Below are 21,027 nucleotides of genomic sequence, written 5' to 3' on the forward strand. Positions count from 1 at the left end.
AATAGTTATTGGACTGCTTTTTTAAATGATCAAATTCTGCCCAATCATGATGATTCATCGTCTATCTGCCGATGTCTATTTAAATGGACTTTAAGCCTTGAAAAGTGATGACGTATGAGTAACGAAAGGAAACAAAAAATCTGGCATGCTTTGCAGTATGAAGAAAAGGAGAAAAGAGAACGAATAAAAGGCGAAAGAAAAAGCAAAACCTAACAATAAGCAAAATGTAAGCTCAAATGTCAATCAACAATAAAAAAAAATATTCCCATCCTTCATTGAGATGGAAAAAAAACAAACAAATGCAATGCCATCTCTACTTATATCTCGCTTATCTCCCCTTAACATGGCTCCAAATAGTAGACCTTTATGTCCAAGTTGCGATATGCCTTGTTTGGGATGAACATGAATAATAATATTTTCCAGTTGACTACAATATGGTTGTCTTCAAGTCCAATGTAAACAAGTTCTCTATGATCTGTCCCCTTAAGTAATCCATTTTATCAAATTTCCACTACTAATGATTACTACTGTACACTCATTGACCTTTATAATCGAGTGACCTCCGGGCCATGATAAGTGGTGAATCCTTTGTAAAAAAACAAAAAACAAAAGAACTCCAACAAATTCAATGTTTCTGCAATGATTCTTACTCTCATGCTAATTAAGCATTTGTTTCATCTTACTTCAAAGTTCTCAAAAATATTGGGTCCCTTTTCTAAGAGCTAGCACTTGACCTCTATATGAAATACACACACACACATATATATATATATATATATATATATATATATATATATATATGAATATTTCCGATAGAATTCTCCTTTGAATCTCGGATGTTTAGTTAATAAACAAGTTAAGAACATTAATTTTCCTCTCCCCAATTGACCATTTAAATATGTTATAGTATATCTTTCTTGTGGTCTCTTGATCTTACTGGATTCCAGGAGAAGAATTCATCTAGTCTGGTGGAATATGCAGCTTAGTGCTGTTACTAATTACATTAGAGAAGGTGCACCATCCATCATTGTGGGTTAGCCATATCGAGAAGATCTTATTTGGGCTGCAAATACAATGTGATTTTGAATATTTAGTCAACATTTACTTGTAGGGAAAAATTTCCTTATGTCGGATTGTTCTGACAAACTCCTGTACAGAGAGAACTTAGACACCCAAAGACAGTGTCTTGTAGGCATTTAAGTTCTCTCCAGTAGGCATTCAAGTTCTTTCCTGCATAATAAATAAACCCTTGTTCTTAAAATAAAAATTGTTTTCAAAAGTTACTGATTATATGAATATATATACAGTAGGTTTTTAAATCTTTTTTTTATGTTATTGATCTATATATTTTAATTTGCTTCCCTTTTATGTTTCTTTAATGGTATATTTTTATAAATTTTGTTTTCATTTTTCTCCTTAAAAACAAAATTTCAAAAAACTCGACCAACTTTGATGGATCCTGCAGTGATTTTTGTGGCAACCAAACCCCTTCACAAGTGACAATTGTTCGGAGAGAGAAATCTTCGAGTAAACTTCTTGCCCGTGTAATCGAACACGTTGACAATCTGCTGCAGGACTGGTACCCGGAACTTGGGGAACAGCGTTTCATCCAGAACATTCATGGCCAGTATCTAGTCAGCCGACTTGTCCCCTGCCTTTGCTGCTTAACGGCCATTTATCACAACCAGCAGAAGAATTCCAAGGCGGATAAAGAAAGCTGGATTTTAGTCAACAATTTAGTGTGTGAATCGGAACTTTCTCTCAGTATTGAGAACTCAGTGGAGGAAAAACCTAAAGATAGGTATGGACTTTGCACAAGTTTTTTTTTATCATTCAGTGGGAAAGGAATGGTATCATGGCTTAATTTATTTATTAATTATTACATAAAATAATCTACTTTCATCATATTAGTCAATATAGTCATATAATGTGTGTGTGTATATATATATATATATATATATATATATATATATATGGATGTGTGCGTGAGGACACTTTTCAACCTAGGTACTTAACGAATTTTGAATTTACAGACTTGAAATTTGGTATATAGGTTATTCAAACATGTTCCACGGCAGACATCCTCACTGTAATCTCTGAACGCATATACCATTCACTGGACAAAGCGGGAGAGGGCAGAGCGGTAGCTCTAGATATATCTAAGGCTTTTGACAGGGTATGGCATGAGGGTCTCCTCAGGAAGATTAGATCTTACGGTATCACTGGTAGAATACTTAACATAATTAAATCCTTCTTAGATAAGAGAAAAATCCAGGTTGTCCTCGACGGTCGTACGTCTAAACAATATAATATAAATGCCGGAGTGCCCCAGGGATCTATCCTTGGTCCTCTGCTGTTCCTGATATTCATAAATGACCTCCCCGATAAAATTGCCTCTGAGATGGGTATATATGCTGATGACACCACACTCTATAGCAGGCACGACAGGAAAACAAATGAACATATATCTAAAGTAATGGCAGAAACACTAGAGGATGACCTCAAATCAGTAGTGGAATGGGGACAAAAATGGATGGTAACGTTCAATGCCACCAAGACAAAACTGGTTTCATTCAATAATTACAGGAAACCTTCTCTACCACCTATAGCAATGGCCAACAACTCTTTAGCTGAGAGTACGTCTTTCAAGCTCCTTGGCCTAACGTTCACAGGAAACATGAGCTGGAACAATTACATCGAGAGCATTGCCAGGGCCGCTGCGAGGAAGGTGGGCTCTCTCTACCGTGCTAGAAAACTTCTAACACCCGAAAGTATCCTGTACCTCTATAAGGCCACTATTCGCCCATGTATGGAGTATTGCTGTCATATTTGGGCCGGTGCATCGGCTACTAGTCTCTCTCTCCTTGACAGGGTTCAAAAGAGAGTCGCAAATCTGATAGGCCCTAAACTGGCATCAAAACTTCAGCCTCTGTCCCATCGTCGAAACGTTGCATCCCTCTGCCTGTTCTACAAGTATTATAATGGTGAATGCTCTGAAGAACTGCAAGCACTTGTGCCCCCACGACGTGAACACCCTCGACAGACCCGACAAGCTGCAAAATCCCACCCCCACACTGTAGAGATCCCTAGATGTAAAAGATCGTTCTACTCCAGTAGTTTCTTCCCCAGAACTGCTAGACTTTGGAATTCCATTCCAGGTCACTGCTTCCCCAACTGTACTGACATGCATAAGTTCAAGTGCAACGTGAACCAACATCTCGCTGCCCTAATCCCTACATAGTGCCCCAATAGATGTTTCCCCTGATAGTAGCCCCCTACACCAAAGTGGCAATGTGCCTTGTTTGGGGTGAAAATGTAATAAAAAAAAAAAAAAAAAAAAAAAAATGTGAAAAACTTCTTAATTGGTTTTCATCTGTAAAAAGGTCTTCTAAGAGGTAAAAATTGAAAAATTGGTACAAGATCTCCTGTTTGTTAATTGTTCCATGAATACGCATACATAAATGGTTCAGATGACATTCATGATGTTAATAAATAAGTAGGTTTGAAAACACTTGTTTATAGATCATATCAAGCTGGCCTAATGGCTATCATACTTGACTCACTGTCTTTTAGTTTTGGTTTCGATCTCAGCCCGAGTATTTTCTTTTTTTTATTTTTAAAATGAACTGTTTAGAAAAAAAATATAATACTCGCATGCACATATCTCAGTTTCTGCATGAATTAAAATATAATATTTATGCGTATTTTATGACCGGGCAACACCAGGCAGCCTGCTGGTATTTCTATAAAAGTGAGAATGTGTGTGAGGATACTTCTCAACCTAAATACTCAACAAATTTTTGATCTACTAACTTGAAATTTGGTATAAAGGGTATTCAGATATGTTTAAAACTTTTAATTGGATTTTATCCTCCAAAAAAGGGCTGCTAAGGGGGTAAAAATTGAAAAATTGGTATGTGGGGTAATCGGACTTTTGTCTATTTTTCAATTTTTCAACTGTTTCACGAATGCACATGCATTAATTGTTCTCATGGCAGATCATGATTATGTTAAGAATAGGTATGTTTGAAAATACTTTTTAAAGATCGTGTCAAGCTGGTTCAATGGTTATCGTACTTTACTCATTGTCTTTGTTTTGGTTTCAATCTTAGCTTGAGTATTTTTTTTTACTCACAAGAAGTGAAATGTTTAGAAAAAGCATAATACTTGCACGCACATGTCTCAGTTTCTTTCCATTTTTTTACTTCTTTTTTTGAAAATGAATTTAACGTTACGTTTGATACTTACCGTATTTCTGTTTATAATAAATAAAAATTCTGCGTTAATTAAAATATATTTATGCACATTTTACGACCAGATAACACTGGGCAGTCTGCTAGTATAACCATAAAGTTTAATATTTTTATCGTTCTGACATTGATTTTAAAACTTTACTTTTTCTCGTTAAAAATTATTAAAACAAACTTCTTAATATACTCAGTCATGGATATGCAAGCGACTACATGGAGGTTAACTAATTTACATATTAGTTTGATAAACGGGCATTAATTATTTATTCATTTTTTATGGTTTTTTTATTAGATGATTGGTTTTATTTCAGTATTCAGCTGAATTCTACTAATGCATAGTTTCTACATTCTGCATAATTGCATAAAATGTTAAATGAATACATTCTAGCACACAGAAATATATATATATATATATATATATATATACTAGCTTGCCACCCAGTATTGCCTAATCATAAAATACGCTTTGATATTTTGGTTTATGCAGATTTTGTATTTATTATTATATTGGACTCAATATGTAATAATGATTTAAAAAGTAAAAAAATTAATGACTGGTGTGCCACCACCGAGAATCGAAACCAAAATGTTTAGCTTACGATTTACTTTTTCCTTTGATGTTAATGCCTGAGCTATGAAGACATGTTTACTGCAAGGTTAAAAATTAAAACATGAACCAATAGCTACTACATTACGCATGCATATTCATAATGTCATCATTCGACCTTAACTTGGCAAATTTCAGTTCTTTAATTTTCACACTTTTGCACAAATTTTCCCCGGTTAAAGGTCAAATATAAAGTTTTAAGTTTCATGTCTGTAGACCAAAAACTGAAAAAGGAGTTTGGTAGGCAAAATTTTTCAAACAAATATAAATCACGTAGAATATCTGCATGAATATAATTACACATAATAGTTAACTAAAGATGATCATCCCATAAGAAAACTGAAAAAACTAATAGGGAATTAATTAAAATGAATGTTAAAAGAATTAGCTAGATCATTTGCAGATGAATGCAATTCCATGACCTGTATATAACAAAGTTGTATTTTCTTTTTAAATAAAAGAAGGGTTCTTAATATATAAAGTATTGTGTGAAAAGTCTCTCTACAACTCCTCTCTGAATATTTGCAGACACACCTGAAATTAGGAAGTACATTGGTTTAATAATGTTTGATTAACTAGTTTTGTAGTTTACCCTAATAAAAAAAACAAAAAAACAAATAAAAATATGTACATGTTCAATGCTTATATTTTTCTTTGATATTTTTCATTCAGTTTGCAACCAACCCTTGTAAATTCCACGTTGCATTGTTTTTTGGTGGAGGAATGTATGCTAAATGTTTTGGACCAGAAACCAGAAATGTGTCCGGTCCATGGAAATCTGTCGCAATATTGGGTCGCCTCACAACACGAACTTCATAAACTTTATTTGGCACCAGACATTGTAAGTATCAGAGATTTTCCTGAAATTATATTTTTACTATAAAAGAAGAGACTTATATATTTAATAAGCAGGACAATCTGGCATTGCCCATTCATTATGTGAGACAATGGTATTAGTGATGAATAAAATATTGTAGCGAAGTTTAGTTTTTGGTGCCCAAAATGAAAATGTTTAAAATTGTTTCTGCACATATATAGCTCAAGGCATTCACTCGCCTAAATTAATGAATAACAAATTAAAATATTTCTCTGTATTTATCAATTTACCATCTTGACTCACCTTGAATGCATAAAAATACAGATTTTTTTTCTTCAATAAAAAGTTAGAGCCAAAGTCTAGAACATCTACTCACATCTACTTTGGACCAGCTTTCCTTTTCCCCTTGGGAATGCTGAATAACACATTTCTCAACTCATGCACATACACTCATAAGCATATGCACTCTAACACTAACACACACACACACACACCATACATTAACTCTCTCACATTGTCATCTGTTCATCAAAAACAATGTATAAACTTATTTATTTTGATTCTCCGAAAAACAAACGAACTTTGGCTCTTATTAATAACTTTTAATGAAATATAATTTTTTAAATTGAGTTAAGGAGTTTTAATTACAATTTTTTTCAACCTGTAGATAATTCATGGCCCTTAAATTATTAATTCAGGCTTCCTTAATATCTTTGCTAATTAATTCTCCTTTTGTCCTGCAAAGACTCTCAAACTATGAACAAATAAAGCTTTTTTACTCTGCAAAGACTAAAAATATTAACAATGTTTGCCTATCTTTGTAAACTTCTATTTTTAAACATATCGAAAATATTTTTTGTAACGGCATACTTTTGAACTTATTTTGTTTGTGTTTGACATTTCTTTCACTCTCTCACGTTTAAGTATAAGCTAAAAACTGGTTTTCTTAAAAATGCTTCAAGGTTAAAAATTAGCCAATGATAAGTGTTAAATGGATAGATTTGGATCCAGAAAATAGCAATTCTTTCCCCTTGGAATGTAAGGACTAAAGGATAAAATAATAGAATGGAGAGTTATGAGGCTACTAAAAGTAAACCCGATTGTTATATTGTCATCTATATATTTTATAGACTCACTTTTATGAAATGCATGTTATAGTATATGCACTCTGACAGTGTAATGAAAGAACAACTTCTTAAATCAACAAAGTTTTATTTATTTTACAGATAATGACAAGCAAGAGAGTTCAGGTCAGTGTGGGTGGTGGTGTGTGCTTGGTTGGTCAGACGACAGTAGAAGTGTGCTTGTGGCTTCTCTCTTCTCTCTGCGTGATTGTCTTTGTTTTCACTTATTTTTATATTTAAAATTCTGTTATTTGGAATTACTGTTATTTTGATATTCTTCTATCGTGGTATGATGTGTACTCTTAGCAATTTCAATCCAGAATTAAATATTTTTTCTTTGTTTCCTGGTTTCAATTCTCTGGTCGGAATATAGGGTTGATGTCATCGCCAGCAATCCAATTTACATCTGGATTTGTCCAGCTCGGATATTTTCTGGCATTGTCCATCACCAATGTCAATTTTCTAATCTAATATTGACAAGTTTTGATTAATATTAAGACTTGGCTTAATAATGGTTTGGTGTTTCTTAGCTTTTCCCTTTAACATTTGTTGCTTTGTTGATAACATTTGACTGTTGTGCACTCACAATAAAGACGAGTTTATATGTCATGATGATGATGATGATGAATGCATTCTTTAATGATTTTTTTTTCTTCCTTTTAAAACCAGGTATTTCGGGACATTGACGAGTCTCTACTCTTGGCTGCTGACCAAATAACTCAGGTTGAAAGTCTGGGAAAAGGTGCCTTTGGTGTCGTCTGTCGCGGATCTTTGCATCGAGAAGTAAGTAAATCTTAGACAGTTTCATCTATCAATGAAAGAGACATTTTTGATAATTGGAAGTAATAAAAAGAAATCACTACTAGCGGGATTCCCAGCGTTGCCCGGTTGTACAATACGCTTAAGCATGATATTTTTATTTATGCAAATTGCATATGTATTATAGAATCAATCCTCTATTTATTATTATATACTATTGATTATTATATACTATTGATTATTATATACTAGCCTGGGTGCCCGGCATTGTCCAGGTGTTATGAGGTGGGTGTTGAGCAAAAACAAAAAAATATAATAAAATAAAAACTGGTAGTAAGCAAGCAGGCTTGAACCCATACCACGAAGGAGAAAAAGAACATGAAAAAAAAAACATGATGTCTTTGCCATTGCGTCCATCACCAAACCAGAAGTGGCAAAGGTTTAAATTAAGGCTAGTCAATCGAAAAGAGGGGATGACTTTCGAAAATATCAGCAAGAAAAGCAACCTCTCCCTGTAGAAAAGTCTCCAGTTGAGGGTGAAGGAATTAATGTTTTTAACCAAGTTTTTATATTTGTCGTCCAAAGGGTCGAGCTTCAAAACTATACAGATCTCATAAAAATCAATCACCTCTCTAAAAAGTTTTAGGCAGACATAAAAACATACATACATTTAAACAGACAAGTAAGATTTATATTATAGACTAGCGGGAGTGCCAGGCATTGCCCGGGTGTTTGGAAGTGAGTGTGTTGGGGGGGGGGTAGATCAAAACAAAAATAAAATTTTAAAAAAAGTTGGACAGATGTTTGGAAGTGTAAAAGAAAAAAAAGTTTTGGTAGGAAGGTAAGCTCGAACCTGAAGCCTTGACGTGAAGGTGGAAAAGAAAGGGAAAAAACCCCTGACATCTAACCCACTCGGCCACAAAGGTAAAGGAAATGAAAACTTTCTTAATTTAACATTTATAATGTGAAATTGACAGGTGCGATAATTTAATAAAGTCAAACATTACACGACTTAAGTTTGCCGCTGCAAGCCAGTTTCTGCGTATTTGTTTGTTTCCCCCGCCAAAGGAATAGCAATGATGAATAGATATGACGGGTTTTTTTTTCCAGCATTGATGAAACCTTATTTGCTTTCTGGATGTCTCGGCACATTGGGCCGTAAACACAAATTTGTTTTCACAGTTTCGCTTTTTTTATGCTGACATTATGTTGATACACGCGTTGAGTCGTTTTGTAAATCTTAGATGTTATCATCTTGGTAGTATATAAAAAGCTATAAGAATGAGCGACCAATCCGAGAACCACCCCTCCAAAAGCCTTTGCCGGACATACAGAAAAAATGTACAAACACACATTTTGCCTTTTTATATATATATATAGACTAGCAGCGTTGCCTGGATGTTTGGAAGTGTAAAAGAAAAAAAGTTTTGGTAGGTAGGTAGGCAGGCTCGAACCCGAACCCTTAAGGTTAATAGGCTGAGGACTTACCACCACACTACGATAGCAGAGAACTGAGAATGTATGAAATAAAATCATTAAAAAGTGATGTGACAGGTGCGTGTTTAATGAGGTCAAACATCACGCCACAGGGAATGAAACACACTTAACGTTTATAAACACACAAGTGGCAGGTGCATGCGGAATTTAATTCTGGACTGAATTTTAACTGCGGGGTAGTTCTTTTGGTTTTTGTTTTTTACCCAACTTTGTCTGGTTATGTTTCCCCAACGTGTTGGGGAAAACCAGCTCCCCTTTTATTAGGGGAGTGTCCAAATGAAAGCAATTGTCTGATATGATGGTGAAAACCGATATTGACCAAACGTTTATTGCTTTCTGGATGCTCCTGGCGCATAGGCTGAGGACTGTTTAGTTTCACATCAGTTTCGCTTTTATACGAAAAAGCCGAATCAACACAAGAGGGACCAAAATAGCAAGAATTGTGTGAAAGTCGATGTAAATAAATCTAGCCATGACGCGCGTTCGCAAATCCTAGATATTGGTATCTAGGGAGCATATCAACTGTTCTAAGACATAGTCACCCCCCTCCCCTCGAAGATCCCAGCGAAAAAAGCCTTTAGCGGACACACAAACACACACACATTTTTGCTTTTATATATATAGATTATGAGGAATAATTTGTACAGTGGACTACTTTGCCAAAGAAATAAAAAGAAATAATAATAAATTCCGTCTGTGTTTACAATATCATGTCATCTTCTATTTGGGCTTGACAATGAATGCCCTGAAAAAGTCACTTCTGATTCATGTTTTAAAATATGCAAACGAAAAAATGATTTGCGGCGATTTTAAATGGTACCTCTTCTTTTATCAGAAATTAAACTCATTAATAAGAAAACATTAAAATAAAATGTTGAGGTACATCCGGGCTTGAACAGGGAATCATTCGATCTGTAGTCGAATGTTCTACCACTGAACTATATCTCCAGATGTCAATAATTCTGTTTTTTTAAGAAGAAATGATTTGCTAAGATTTTATTATCTCCCTTGCCGATATAATGTAAAATATTCCCCTATAAAAATTTTTCTTTTTCATCTGGAAGAAAGACTATTTTTAGGATCAGTTTTTCAATACATCAGATGATTGGTTGGTTGTTTTTGTTTTACGGCATATCAACCCTTTTCGGGTTATTTAATGCCAAATCCAAAGATCTTGAAGAAAATTTTTTGGTCAGAGTGGACCTGGGAGCAATGGTAATTAAAGGGTGGCTTCACACTCCCCAAAGCCCGCAAGCTGGGGCCTCACCACTGGATATAGTTTAAGGTAATATCCAGGACCAATACATCAGATGAATTTCTTTACAAAGCATATCTAAGAACACTGCCAGACATATAAATTAGTTCTGAGTGAAATTTGCAAAAGACAGGCTCAGCTATTTTAGAACTTTCCCATGAACTCGAAAATGTCAGTTTTTATGAAATTTCACACAAACGTATTTATGTGCCTAGCAATATTCTTAGATAGGTTTTGTGATGGAATGTCTTTGATAAGTATCAATAATTGATTATTGAAATAATCCAATTAAAGAAGGAACAGGTGATTTTGACTAAAGTTAACATCATTATAACATCACAAGTACATTTGAGAAGATTTATTACAACACAAGCCAAAAGACCCGATATATAAAAATCAACAATAGGTTCTTTGATATGACAGGGGTGCATTCAAAATGAATGTTTTCTGTTTAATGCACAATTTCACAATGGTATTTGACCTTTTAATTTTTAACTTAAATTCAAGCCATTATCACTGCACAAGCAGTAAGGCCAGTTTTATAAAATCAACAGTAGGTTCTTTGATATCACAAAGGCACATTTGAAATGAATGTTTCTGATTAAGGCACAATTGAAGCATAATACTTGACTTTTGCATTTTAAACTTTTATAAAACCAACGGCAGGTTCTCTACAGTGCAATGTAGACTACAATGTATTGTGAACTTCTTTACAAGTGGCATGTGAAGCTTTCTCGATGTGTATCACAATGAGCAGGCAATCAATCAATTTGATTGAAAAATGGGCTATTCCATCGTTTTTGGTGACAATAAAAATATGGGAGTGTAAAACATTTGTTGATCATCATTCAATCATAGGCAATCATCGGGTCACCCTGTTAATATGTATTTATATATATATATATACTTTCTATTTGTTTTTACATTAGCAGTAATATGTTGCTACACAGTTATGAGTATGTTTTGATCAGCTAGTTACTAGTAACTAGAGACCTCTTCAGATGATACAGCTTATACAAAAGCAGTGTAGCAACATTTTACTGCTTATGTAAAAACAAATAGAACGTATACTTTGCCCTACTCTGGAATTGAGCACTCTTGTATTAACCTCATTAAACTTCATTGGTTACTTTGCCTATGGAAAATATTAACCTTGGATTATATATATATATATAAAGCTGAATGTCTGTGTGTGTGTCTGGTCACGAATAGGCTCCTATATGGTTGACTATTTTAAAAATCTGATTACATATAATGATAGAAGATGTATCGAGACAGAGGAATGGGTATTGTGGGATCTGCGATCGTGCCTGGTCCACAAAGTATGGAAATAAAAAATTTAAAAAAAAACAAAAAAACGTTTACAAGTGTTTTTGATATAGATGTACATCATAATACTTTGATAAGTATGTTTTAACTTAAATAGGGATGGTATAATAAAATTGTGGGTGTCTGCGTTCGCGCCTGGCCTCCATAGAATGAAAATAGGCACAAACTTTAATAAAGACTTTTCATATCTATCTGCGTAAGTATACTTTGATAATTATATTTCAGTTTGAAGAAAAATGGTATAATAAAATTATGGGGTGTTCGTTCGCGCCTAACCTCCATAGAATCGAAATATGTCACAAAGTTTAACAAGGTTTTTTAATATAGATTCACAGAATATTGTGATAAGTGTTTCAGTGTGAACAGGTATGGTATAATAAATTATGGGGTTTATCTATTTTATTTTTACTTTCATCATATTTTGCTTTGGTTTTGATACCCTCAAATTCGAAGCTATCTCTTTACAACCCTTCCTTTTCATAACCTATCATACTTTCATAAATCAGAGTCCATTTTCTGTAGGCTGTTTTTGAACCCAGTCAACAATGGGTACTTTTGCTAGTATATATATATAATTACAATAGAAAAATGCAAGCATGAAAAGTAATATCAGCAGCATTAAGAATTGATTATATAATATTATAAATGAATTAAAGAAAATTCTTAATGCTGCAATAATTAAAGTTATAAATTTATTATATTTTTTTTCTAGAATACCTTGTCCTTTTCTTTTCCAGTTTTAACAACTAGTCCTTTACTTTTCCATGTTTAAGCTTAACCATATTACTTTTCATGCTTGTATTTTTCTGTTGTAATCCATTTTTCCAGGCTATCAGTAAATTCACTTGTCCTTTGTTTAATTTCAGTCTTATTTTTTTGCCCCCCTAAACACATATATAATAACAATAAACGGCACTTTTCTGCTTTCATTAAAATCCCCCAATTATCTCTCCTTTTATGCTTTCATTCTTTCTGTTTCACTTGTTACTTCTCTTTCCATGACAGCAGTGAATTAGTAGCAACAGTAGTCACTGAAGCAACGTGGTTGTTATGAAAACCAGTCATAAAAAGCGTCGTTCACCTCCTTACAAATTTTTACGATTTTGAACACCAGAAAATTCATCATAACTTTTGTTTTACTGAACAAAAATTGAAAATCTTTTTCACAATATAGCTGAGAAGGTGATCTATAAACTGTAATAATTGTTTGAAATTTGGTTAAAAAATGAGTGAGCAGTGAAGCTTTAAAGCAGTTCTTAATGATTAAAACTGTCACTTAACCATATAATCAAACATGGAAGGGTTTGAATGATATATATATATATGTGTGTGTGTGTATTAACCCACTACCCTCAGCCTGTCTCTCTTGAACAATCCTAATTTTCCTTTGCTGAATTTTTCTTCATTCTGTTTTTCTTTTAATTGTGACAATTTTATCAGTGTTATTTTACTGGTGATATTTTATCAAAATCCATTATTATCTTATATATATATATATATATATATATATATATATATATATATATATATATATAACAATAAAACGAATAACTCTAATAACAAACCAAATATTTAGATACATAGGGTGGCACTTTTCTTTTAATATCGTTTTGAATGAATATTAAATTTTTTTTAAGAAAACCAAAAAGATACAAGTTTTGTTTATTTTTTTTTAAAAGAGAGATGGTTATTTACCTTTAAAGATATGAAGTAAGTTTTCATCCTGATTTTTTTCAAGTGATCTCTTTTTATTAATCATATTTTTCTTTTCTTCTTGGAGATGTAAATATCTCTCTTGGTTAACAGTCTGTTGAGATGTCAAATGTAGAGCTTTTAAGTATTTTCAAATATTTATAATTAGTATAAATTATATGAACAGATAGAGGCAATTCACAGAAGAGTTTAAAAAAAGTCTCATCCTACCCTCCACATATTAAGACTAGTTTTCTAAATAGTAACATTATTAAAATGGGAAACTTTGTTAACTATACTGTCTTTTTTGCATACTAGTTACTGACTGTTCCAGTATTAAAATTTTGTCAACTAACTTATTCAAATCGATGTTGATTTAAAAGAAAGAATCTTTAATTGTTTCACAATTTCTAATAATTTAAAATGGAAACATTTGAGAATGATATTATTTACAAAGATCTACTCGTGTAATATAGGTTCTTACCAAGTTTGTATAAATATGTGCAGATATCATACGGGAGGGGGTAATTGGAACATAAAAAAAATCTAATTAAATATTTAGAAATGTTAAAACAATGGCAATTCGTATTTGTATAAAAATCAGGAATTTAGAACAGAATCAGTAATTGTATCAGAATTGGGGGAATAATTTGGAATCCGTTCATCACTAGTAGAAGTATAATACATAGACACTATCTCTTATAATATACATTGAATCTTTCATAAAATACAAAAGGAATAATGCAGGTGTTTGTAGCAAAAACGGGGGTGGGGAATAATGGATAAGATGAGACTGATTTACACAAAATAAAAAAGGAAATTAAGGAGGATCATTCATAATATTTTAGACCGCGTAGTTGATACATAAAAAAAATAAGTAACATTAAAATACAAAGAGACTGATTCTCATTTCCATATGCACTAATATGGCATTTCATGTTCTTTGAATATTTTCTTATTTTGTTCAAGCTGACTGGATGCCAGACATTTATCAGGAGATCTTTTTAAGAGTCTAACCATCTGTTTAAGTATAATTGTTTGAATCTCTGTTGCACTTGGTTCACCTGGTATATTTACCAGGTGGTTTTGGAATTCTTTTTCATGAGTCCGGTTGCTCCTATAATTACTGGAATTATAGAGATCTTCCTAAGATTCCAGTTTCTTTTCATGTCGTACATAAGACCTTGGTATTTTGTTATCTTTTCCATATCAGCTCTGTTTAACCTGCCATCATTGAGGACACTAACTTCTACTAAGGTTGCTTCTTTCTCCTTTTTGTCCCATATCACTCTGTCAGGTTTAATAGCTCCATTTTCTAGTTATGTAACTGTCGGAATTGGATTCTCATAGTGGATGGTGTATGACTTATTTCCAACTGTTGTTTCTGGTAAACATGTTCCCACGACTTACTGCTGCATTTGATATTCGACTTCTTACAGATTGTCCAGCAAATATATTTACACATTCCATTGTATAGTAGCTGTCTCCCAGGAGAACCTTTCGATATACTATTAGATGTGTCAATGCAAATAAGTGCATCCTTTTAAAATGAAACAATGTCTCTGACTTTTTTCGATAAAGATTTAAAATTTGAATTATTCAAATATTCTCATAAGGTTTAGTCCCATGCAATTTCTGACCTTCACATGTCGAACTTGAGAATATTTCTGTCCACTCTGGAATAAGTATGAAATTTTAAATGGAATGCTTTACTTAACCCACTGAGTCAGCTTGCTCTCTTTTCGTCAGCCATAACCAGGTAGAAATCTCAAGTTATTTGTAATTGTATTATTAGTATCTTTTTTTTTTTTTTTTTTGCAAGGTGGTCACCACTTATCAAGGCCCGGAAGCCACTCAGGGATAAGGGTTATTGTAAGTACAGTACGTTAGTGTGAAGATTTAATAAAGTGTCTACTTAAGGGGGCGGTTCATCAGGAATTCTTTTTTTTTTTTTTTTTTACATGGGGTTACGAAGGCCACTCAGGGATACGGGTTATTGCGTGTACAGTAATCAATGAGATAGTATTGTAGTGATCATTAATATTGGAGGTTTGATAGTGCCTTACTTAAGGGGGCGGTTTGTTTACGTTGGACTTGAAGACATCCAGGTTGTAGTCAGGTGGGAAGCAGGTAGACGGAACAGAGTTCCACAGGCGTGCAGTTCTAAGAAAGAAGCTTTGTTCATGGAATCTACATTTTGATTTAGGCATAAATAAAGAGTGGGGAAAGTTTTTGACAGTGGATTCAGCTAGACGAGTGTTTTTCGTAAAAGATTGGCGAGGGGGGATGAAAGATTGGAGTTCAGACGAACACCTGCCATGGAAATAACGATAAAACAAAGATAGGCTTGCAACGTCTCTTCTGTGAGAGAGAGGCTGCAGGGAAGAGAAAAGAGCATCCCCCACTAAGCCACAAAGTCTATTTTGTACTCTGTCAAGGCAGAATAGGCTGTTTTTAGCAGCTTCTGCCCAGATATGGCAGCAGTATTCCATCCTTGGACATACTTGGCTTTTATATAGATAGAGAATTGCATCAGTAGTGAGATATATTCTGGAGTGGTAGAAGGATTCCACCATCTTTCCAGCAACCTTGGCAACAGACTTGATGTACGTGTTCCATTTCAGATCAGGAGTGAAGGTCAAGCCCATAAGCTTGTCAAAACATGGGGCTTCTCCTAGACGAGAGCCATCCATTTCAATTGATTCCAGATGGGGATCAGAGCGTTGATGATGTAAAGATAGGAGTTTGGTTTTAGATGCATTAAAGGTAACCAGCCACGTTTTCCCCCACTGAACCATGCGCTCAAGATCAGAAGAGAGAGAATCAGAGAGAGCTTTGTCATCTGAAATTGTGTCACCTTCAACCTCCAGAACACTTTCTTTTAGAAGTGATTATTACTTTAGCAATGTATCTGCTAAACCATAGACAGCTATAATTGGAATAAATCAAATATGAAATTATAGCATTCTACATGTATTATATAGTAAAAGTACTTATTCATCATTTTTATTTTATTAAATGTTTTGTTAATTCAAAATTTTTTAAGCTAACTTTTCAGAGCTCTGAGGACAAATTTACCTCAGTTGACATTTGACAACTAAATATTTCTGTTTTATTAGAAAAGTTACTAATGTAATATTTATTTATCTATTTGCAGACTGTTATTCTTATATTCATAGTTGTTTCATGACGTTTCGGCCAACTATTCCTCTGGCCTTCATCAGTAGATTAACTGTGACAGGATAGGAATGCTGAGTCTCATAACTGTATTTTCACTAATTACTGTCTTCCAGTAAGTACTGTCACAGTGAATAGAGGCGTTGAGTCTCTACAGTTTTAGGTGAGCATTGTCTGAAGATAGTGGTTTCAGTCCTACCCAAAGCAAGTCAGAGGATTAGTTGGCCAAAACATGGTGAGAAGATAACAACTATGGAAGACAATGATTACTGAGGATACAGTTAAGAGACTCAGCATTCTTATCGCATTGCAGTTAACCACCTGACGAAGGCCAGAGGAATAGTTGGCCGAAACGTTGTGAAACAACAACCATGAAGATGAGGATAACAGTCCGCAAATAAATAAATATTCAAATCACTCATCTCAAAGGATTCCAATAAAAAAAAAAAAAAATGTTATTTCACTCTAATGTTATGAATCCAACAATTTCAGATGAAGTTTTGTTTTATTTTCTAATTCTCTAAGATGATACAAAATTTATGGGAGGAAATTCTGCTTTTATTAAATACATCAATTGAAACTGATTTTTTTTCCAAATTATCAAATTACTGCTACGACATTTTTAAAATTGTAAAATCACACCCTTCAAATTTTTTTTGCAAAGGTAATTTTGCAAAGATATTGGGTTTTACTGAAATAGGCTTTTACTCTTGAATATTATAAATAAAAATTTTGTAAATTTAAATTGTGTTGCGTATTAGCACTTCTGGGGCACCGACAAATTACCTGAGATTATTATTATTATTATTATGTAGATTGAATTAGATTTGTTTTAGAGAGAAAAATTCAATTCAAGGGCAAATATGGTTTAATGACATTTCAGGAATTTAACTTGATTAGATTATATAAACAATAACAAAAAGGAATTTTAGTTAAATTAAAACAAATGTTTTCAGAAAAAGGAATGTGCGTTAACAATAATAATACCAAGATATGTGATACAGATGTCACCTGATAGGATTCTTTAGGGACATGCAAGTGATGTAATCATAAAGAAATAGTTTAATATATACATGGACGTTAGTAGAAAGAAAGAGTTGAAGTTAGTTGAAAAGTCAGGAAGAAAGCATCGTGGAAGCTGGTGAAGTCGAGATAAAAATGTGAAGTCGGTGTTGTAATCTCTGAAATATTGACAGGGTGTGAATAAATTTTATATGAACATTGACTTTGTGTGGTGTCATCTTTCAAAGAAATGAGTATGTGAATTCATCCTAATTGTTACTGTCATCTTACATGTTTATCGAACTCTTAAATGTTTACAGACTCTGTCTATTATATACACTCCTTTTCTTCTTCACCAAAGAACATTTGTCTAACTCTCCATTAATGGAACATTGTCTCCTCTCGTCGTTTGAAGTTAAGTATTTGTTATCCCCTCAAAATAACATTTTGATTTGTCCACATCATCGTTTCAGTTCAGCTCAAGCAAAATGTTATTCATTGTAAAAGTTATATATGCAGACACGACAGAAAAGGATAGACACCTATAGAAACAGTTTATTTCAATAAACATATAATTTATAAAACAAAATCAAAAATAAATGATCACAAATTTAATAACTAATATTTGGTTCACATGCTCTTTGCTGTTTTTAATGCTAGGACCCTTCAGTTGACAAATATCGTCTTGAGAAATTTCTTGCCATTTCTGACGCAATAAAAGTTTAGGCTTAGAAGATGACTTCCTTTTGTTTTTGTGAATGTTCCGGTCTAATATGCTCCAAAGGTTTGCAATTGGGTTCATATCCGGGGACTGATTTGGCCATATAAGTTTATTAATCCTATTTTGGCTAAGCCAATGTTGTGTCGCTCTAGCAGAGTGACAAGGAAATCCGTCTTCCATAAATAGGGAGTTAACTTGGTTCATTTTACCACTTGAGAATATTGGTAGGAGTCTTTGATGTAATTTTGAAACATATTTAGCAGAATTTTTTTTTTTTAATTCAATTTTCACCCCAAACAAGGCACAGTGCTACTTTGAAGCAGGGGGCTACTATCAGAGACTTAATTTGCAGGGCATTATGAATGGAGATGAATAGAAAGATGTTTGTTCACATTACACTTGAACTTCTGCATATCAGTACAGTTGGGAAAGCAGAATTCTGGAAAGGAGTTCCAAAGACCTGCAGTTCTGGGGAAGAAACTATTGGAGTAAAAGGCTTTCTTGCACCTAGGGATCTCTACTGTAAAGGGATGAGACTTAGTTGCTTGTCGGGTTTGTCGGGGGTAGTTACGTCGAGGAGGTATAAGTGTTTGCAGTTCGTCAGAGCATTCACCATTAAAGTATTTGTAGAACAGGCAGAGGGATGCAATATCTCGTCGATGGGACACAGGCTGAAGCCTAGATGACAGTTCAGGACCTATCAGGTTGGCGACTCTCTTTTGAACCCTGTCCAGGAGTGAGAGACAAGCAGCAGATGCACCAGCCCAGATATGACAACAATACTCCATACATGGGTGAATGGTGGCCTTATAGAGGTACAGGATACTTTCAGGCGTAAGTAGTTTTCTAGCATGGTAGAGGGAGCCAACCTTCCTTGCAGCAGCCTTGGCAATGCTCTCAATGTATCTATTCCAGTTCATATTCCCTGTAAACGTTAGGCCGAAGAGTTTAAAAGAAGTACTTTCAGGCAATGTGTTCTTGGCCATTGCTATTAGTGATAGAGAAGGTTTCTTGTAGTTGTTGAAGGAAACAAGCTTAGTCTTAGCAGCATTGAATGTGACCATCCATTTTTGTCCCCATTCCACTACAAATTGGAGGTCATGCTCTAGTGTTTCTGCCATTTCCTTGGATATGTGTTCATTTGTTTTCCCTTCATATCTGTTATAGAGAGTGGTGTCATTGGCAAATATACCCATCTCCGAAACAATTTTATCAGGGAGGTCATTTATGAATATCAGGAATAATAGAGGTCCAAGGATAGACCTCTGAGGAACTCCCACATTTATATCATATTGTTTAGATGTACGACCATAGAGGACAACTTGGATTTTTCTCTTAAGAAGGATTTAATTACATTATGAATCCTTCCAATGATTCCATATGATCTAATTTTCCTTAGAAGACCATCGTGCAATACCCTATCAAAAGCCTTAGATATATCAAGGGCTACCGCTCTACCCTCCCCTGTTTTGTCCAAAGAACAGTATATACGTTCAGAAACTACAGTTAAGATATCTGTTGTTGAACGGGCTTGCCTGAATCCATATTGTTTGTCAGTCAGGAGTTTAGCAGCTGTTACGTGCTGGACTAGGGCTTGATTAACTAAGGACTCAAATATTTTGGCGAAAAGTAGGAGAAGACTGGTACCACAGAAGCGGTTTTCCAGCAGTCGGGAAAGCAAGATTCGTTAAGACATTTATTGTAAAGTTTGGAGAGAACTGGAGCAACCTCGGCAGAGCATTTTTTTAATAGCACAGCCGGGATGAGATCTGGTCCACATGCTTTTGAGGTGTCTAGGTTTTTTATAATAGCATATACCTGGGAAGGGGTGATTTTCAAATCATCTAGTGTGGCGTCTGTTCGCAAAGGAAAGTCAGGGAGGGAGTGGTGTACCGGGTCCAGTGTGGAGTTTGAGGCAAACCGACTGGCAAGCAGATTAGCCTTGTCAGTTGCCGTGCAAGCAATTGATGTTTCCTTTGCACTCCACCAGGTCTGAGCGACTATCACTCCAAATTGCATCCCATACCATAACCGAGACCCATCCCCCCCCCATGTTTCAAGGTTGACTGCAGTTTTTTTAAGTCAAACTTTTGCTTAGGGAGCCTCCACATCCATACCCTTCTATTGACAGGAAATAATGCAAATTGTGACTCATCAGAGAAAATGACATTGGTCCAAAAGGTCATAAGTCTCTCCACCATCTCATGAACACATCTTTCTGTGCTTGATATAAGATAAAGAAGAGATTTACTTCTCATAGTTCTCCCATAGTAGACGAGCTTGTGGAGACATCTGACTGCTGTTCTGGGACTGATACCAGCTTGTGTTACTATGTCAGGAGCTTTGCACTGAGGATTCTTTTCAACATTTCTTTTCACAAGATGCAAGATTCTTTCAGAGAACCTGTGGTGACCTGGATGAGATTTTACGCACTCTTTGTCTTTTCTTGTGAATTGTACAATCACTCTATTAACAGTAGAAAGAGGGATTCAAAGATTTCCTGCTATTTTGCATTGACTAAGACCACCTTTATATTGACCCATAATTCGTCCTTGCAGAAATTCTGGTAAGTCTGATGCTCCTTTTAGTCTGTGGCATGATTTAATGTTGTTAGATGCAATTTTAATAAGATACTCCAAGTTATTTCAGCACTATTCTTATCTGTAAATATAAATAAGCATATATTAATCTTACGAAAAATATTTATCTTAGTGTCTATTCTTTTTTGTCATGTCTGTGTATACCCTGCCTGTCAGTTAATATACACCAACATTTATCATCGATAATTTGATACCTC

At 34.3% G+C, this 21,027-nt stretch overlaps 1 protein-coding gene across 1 annotated transcript in view; it reads left to right on the forward strand.

Moving 5' to 3' along the window:
• Nucleotides 1–21,027, forward strand: part of LOC145277020 (leucine-rich repeat serine/threonine-protein kinase 1-like) — a 611,216-nt gene that overhangs the window by 198,170 nt on the left and 392,019 nt on the right. The window contains exons 22-24 of the mRNA XM_080128624.1: nucleotides 1,466–1,801; nucleotides 5,530–5,698; nucleotides 7,468–7,581. Coding sequence (XP_079984750.1) covers nucleotides 1,466–1,801; nucleotides 5,530–5,698; nucleotides 7,468–7,581 — 619 coding nt within the window. The remainder of the gene's footprint in view (nucleotides 1–1,465; nucleotides 1,802–5,529; nucleotides 5,699–7,467; nucleotides 7,582–21,027) is intronic.

The sequence above is a fragment of the Euprymna scolopes genome, chromosome 5, assembly GCF_053919585.1.
Source record: "Euprymna scolopes isolate OS-2025 chromosome 5, ASM5391958v1, whole genome shotgun sequence".
Taxonomy (NCBI): Eukaryota; Metazoa; Mollusca; class Cephalopoda; order Sepiida; family Sepiolidae; genus Euprymna; species Euprymna scolopes.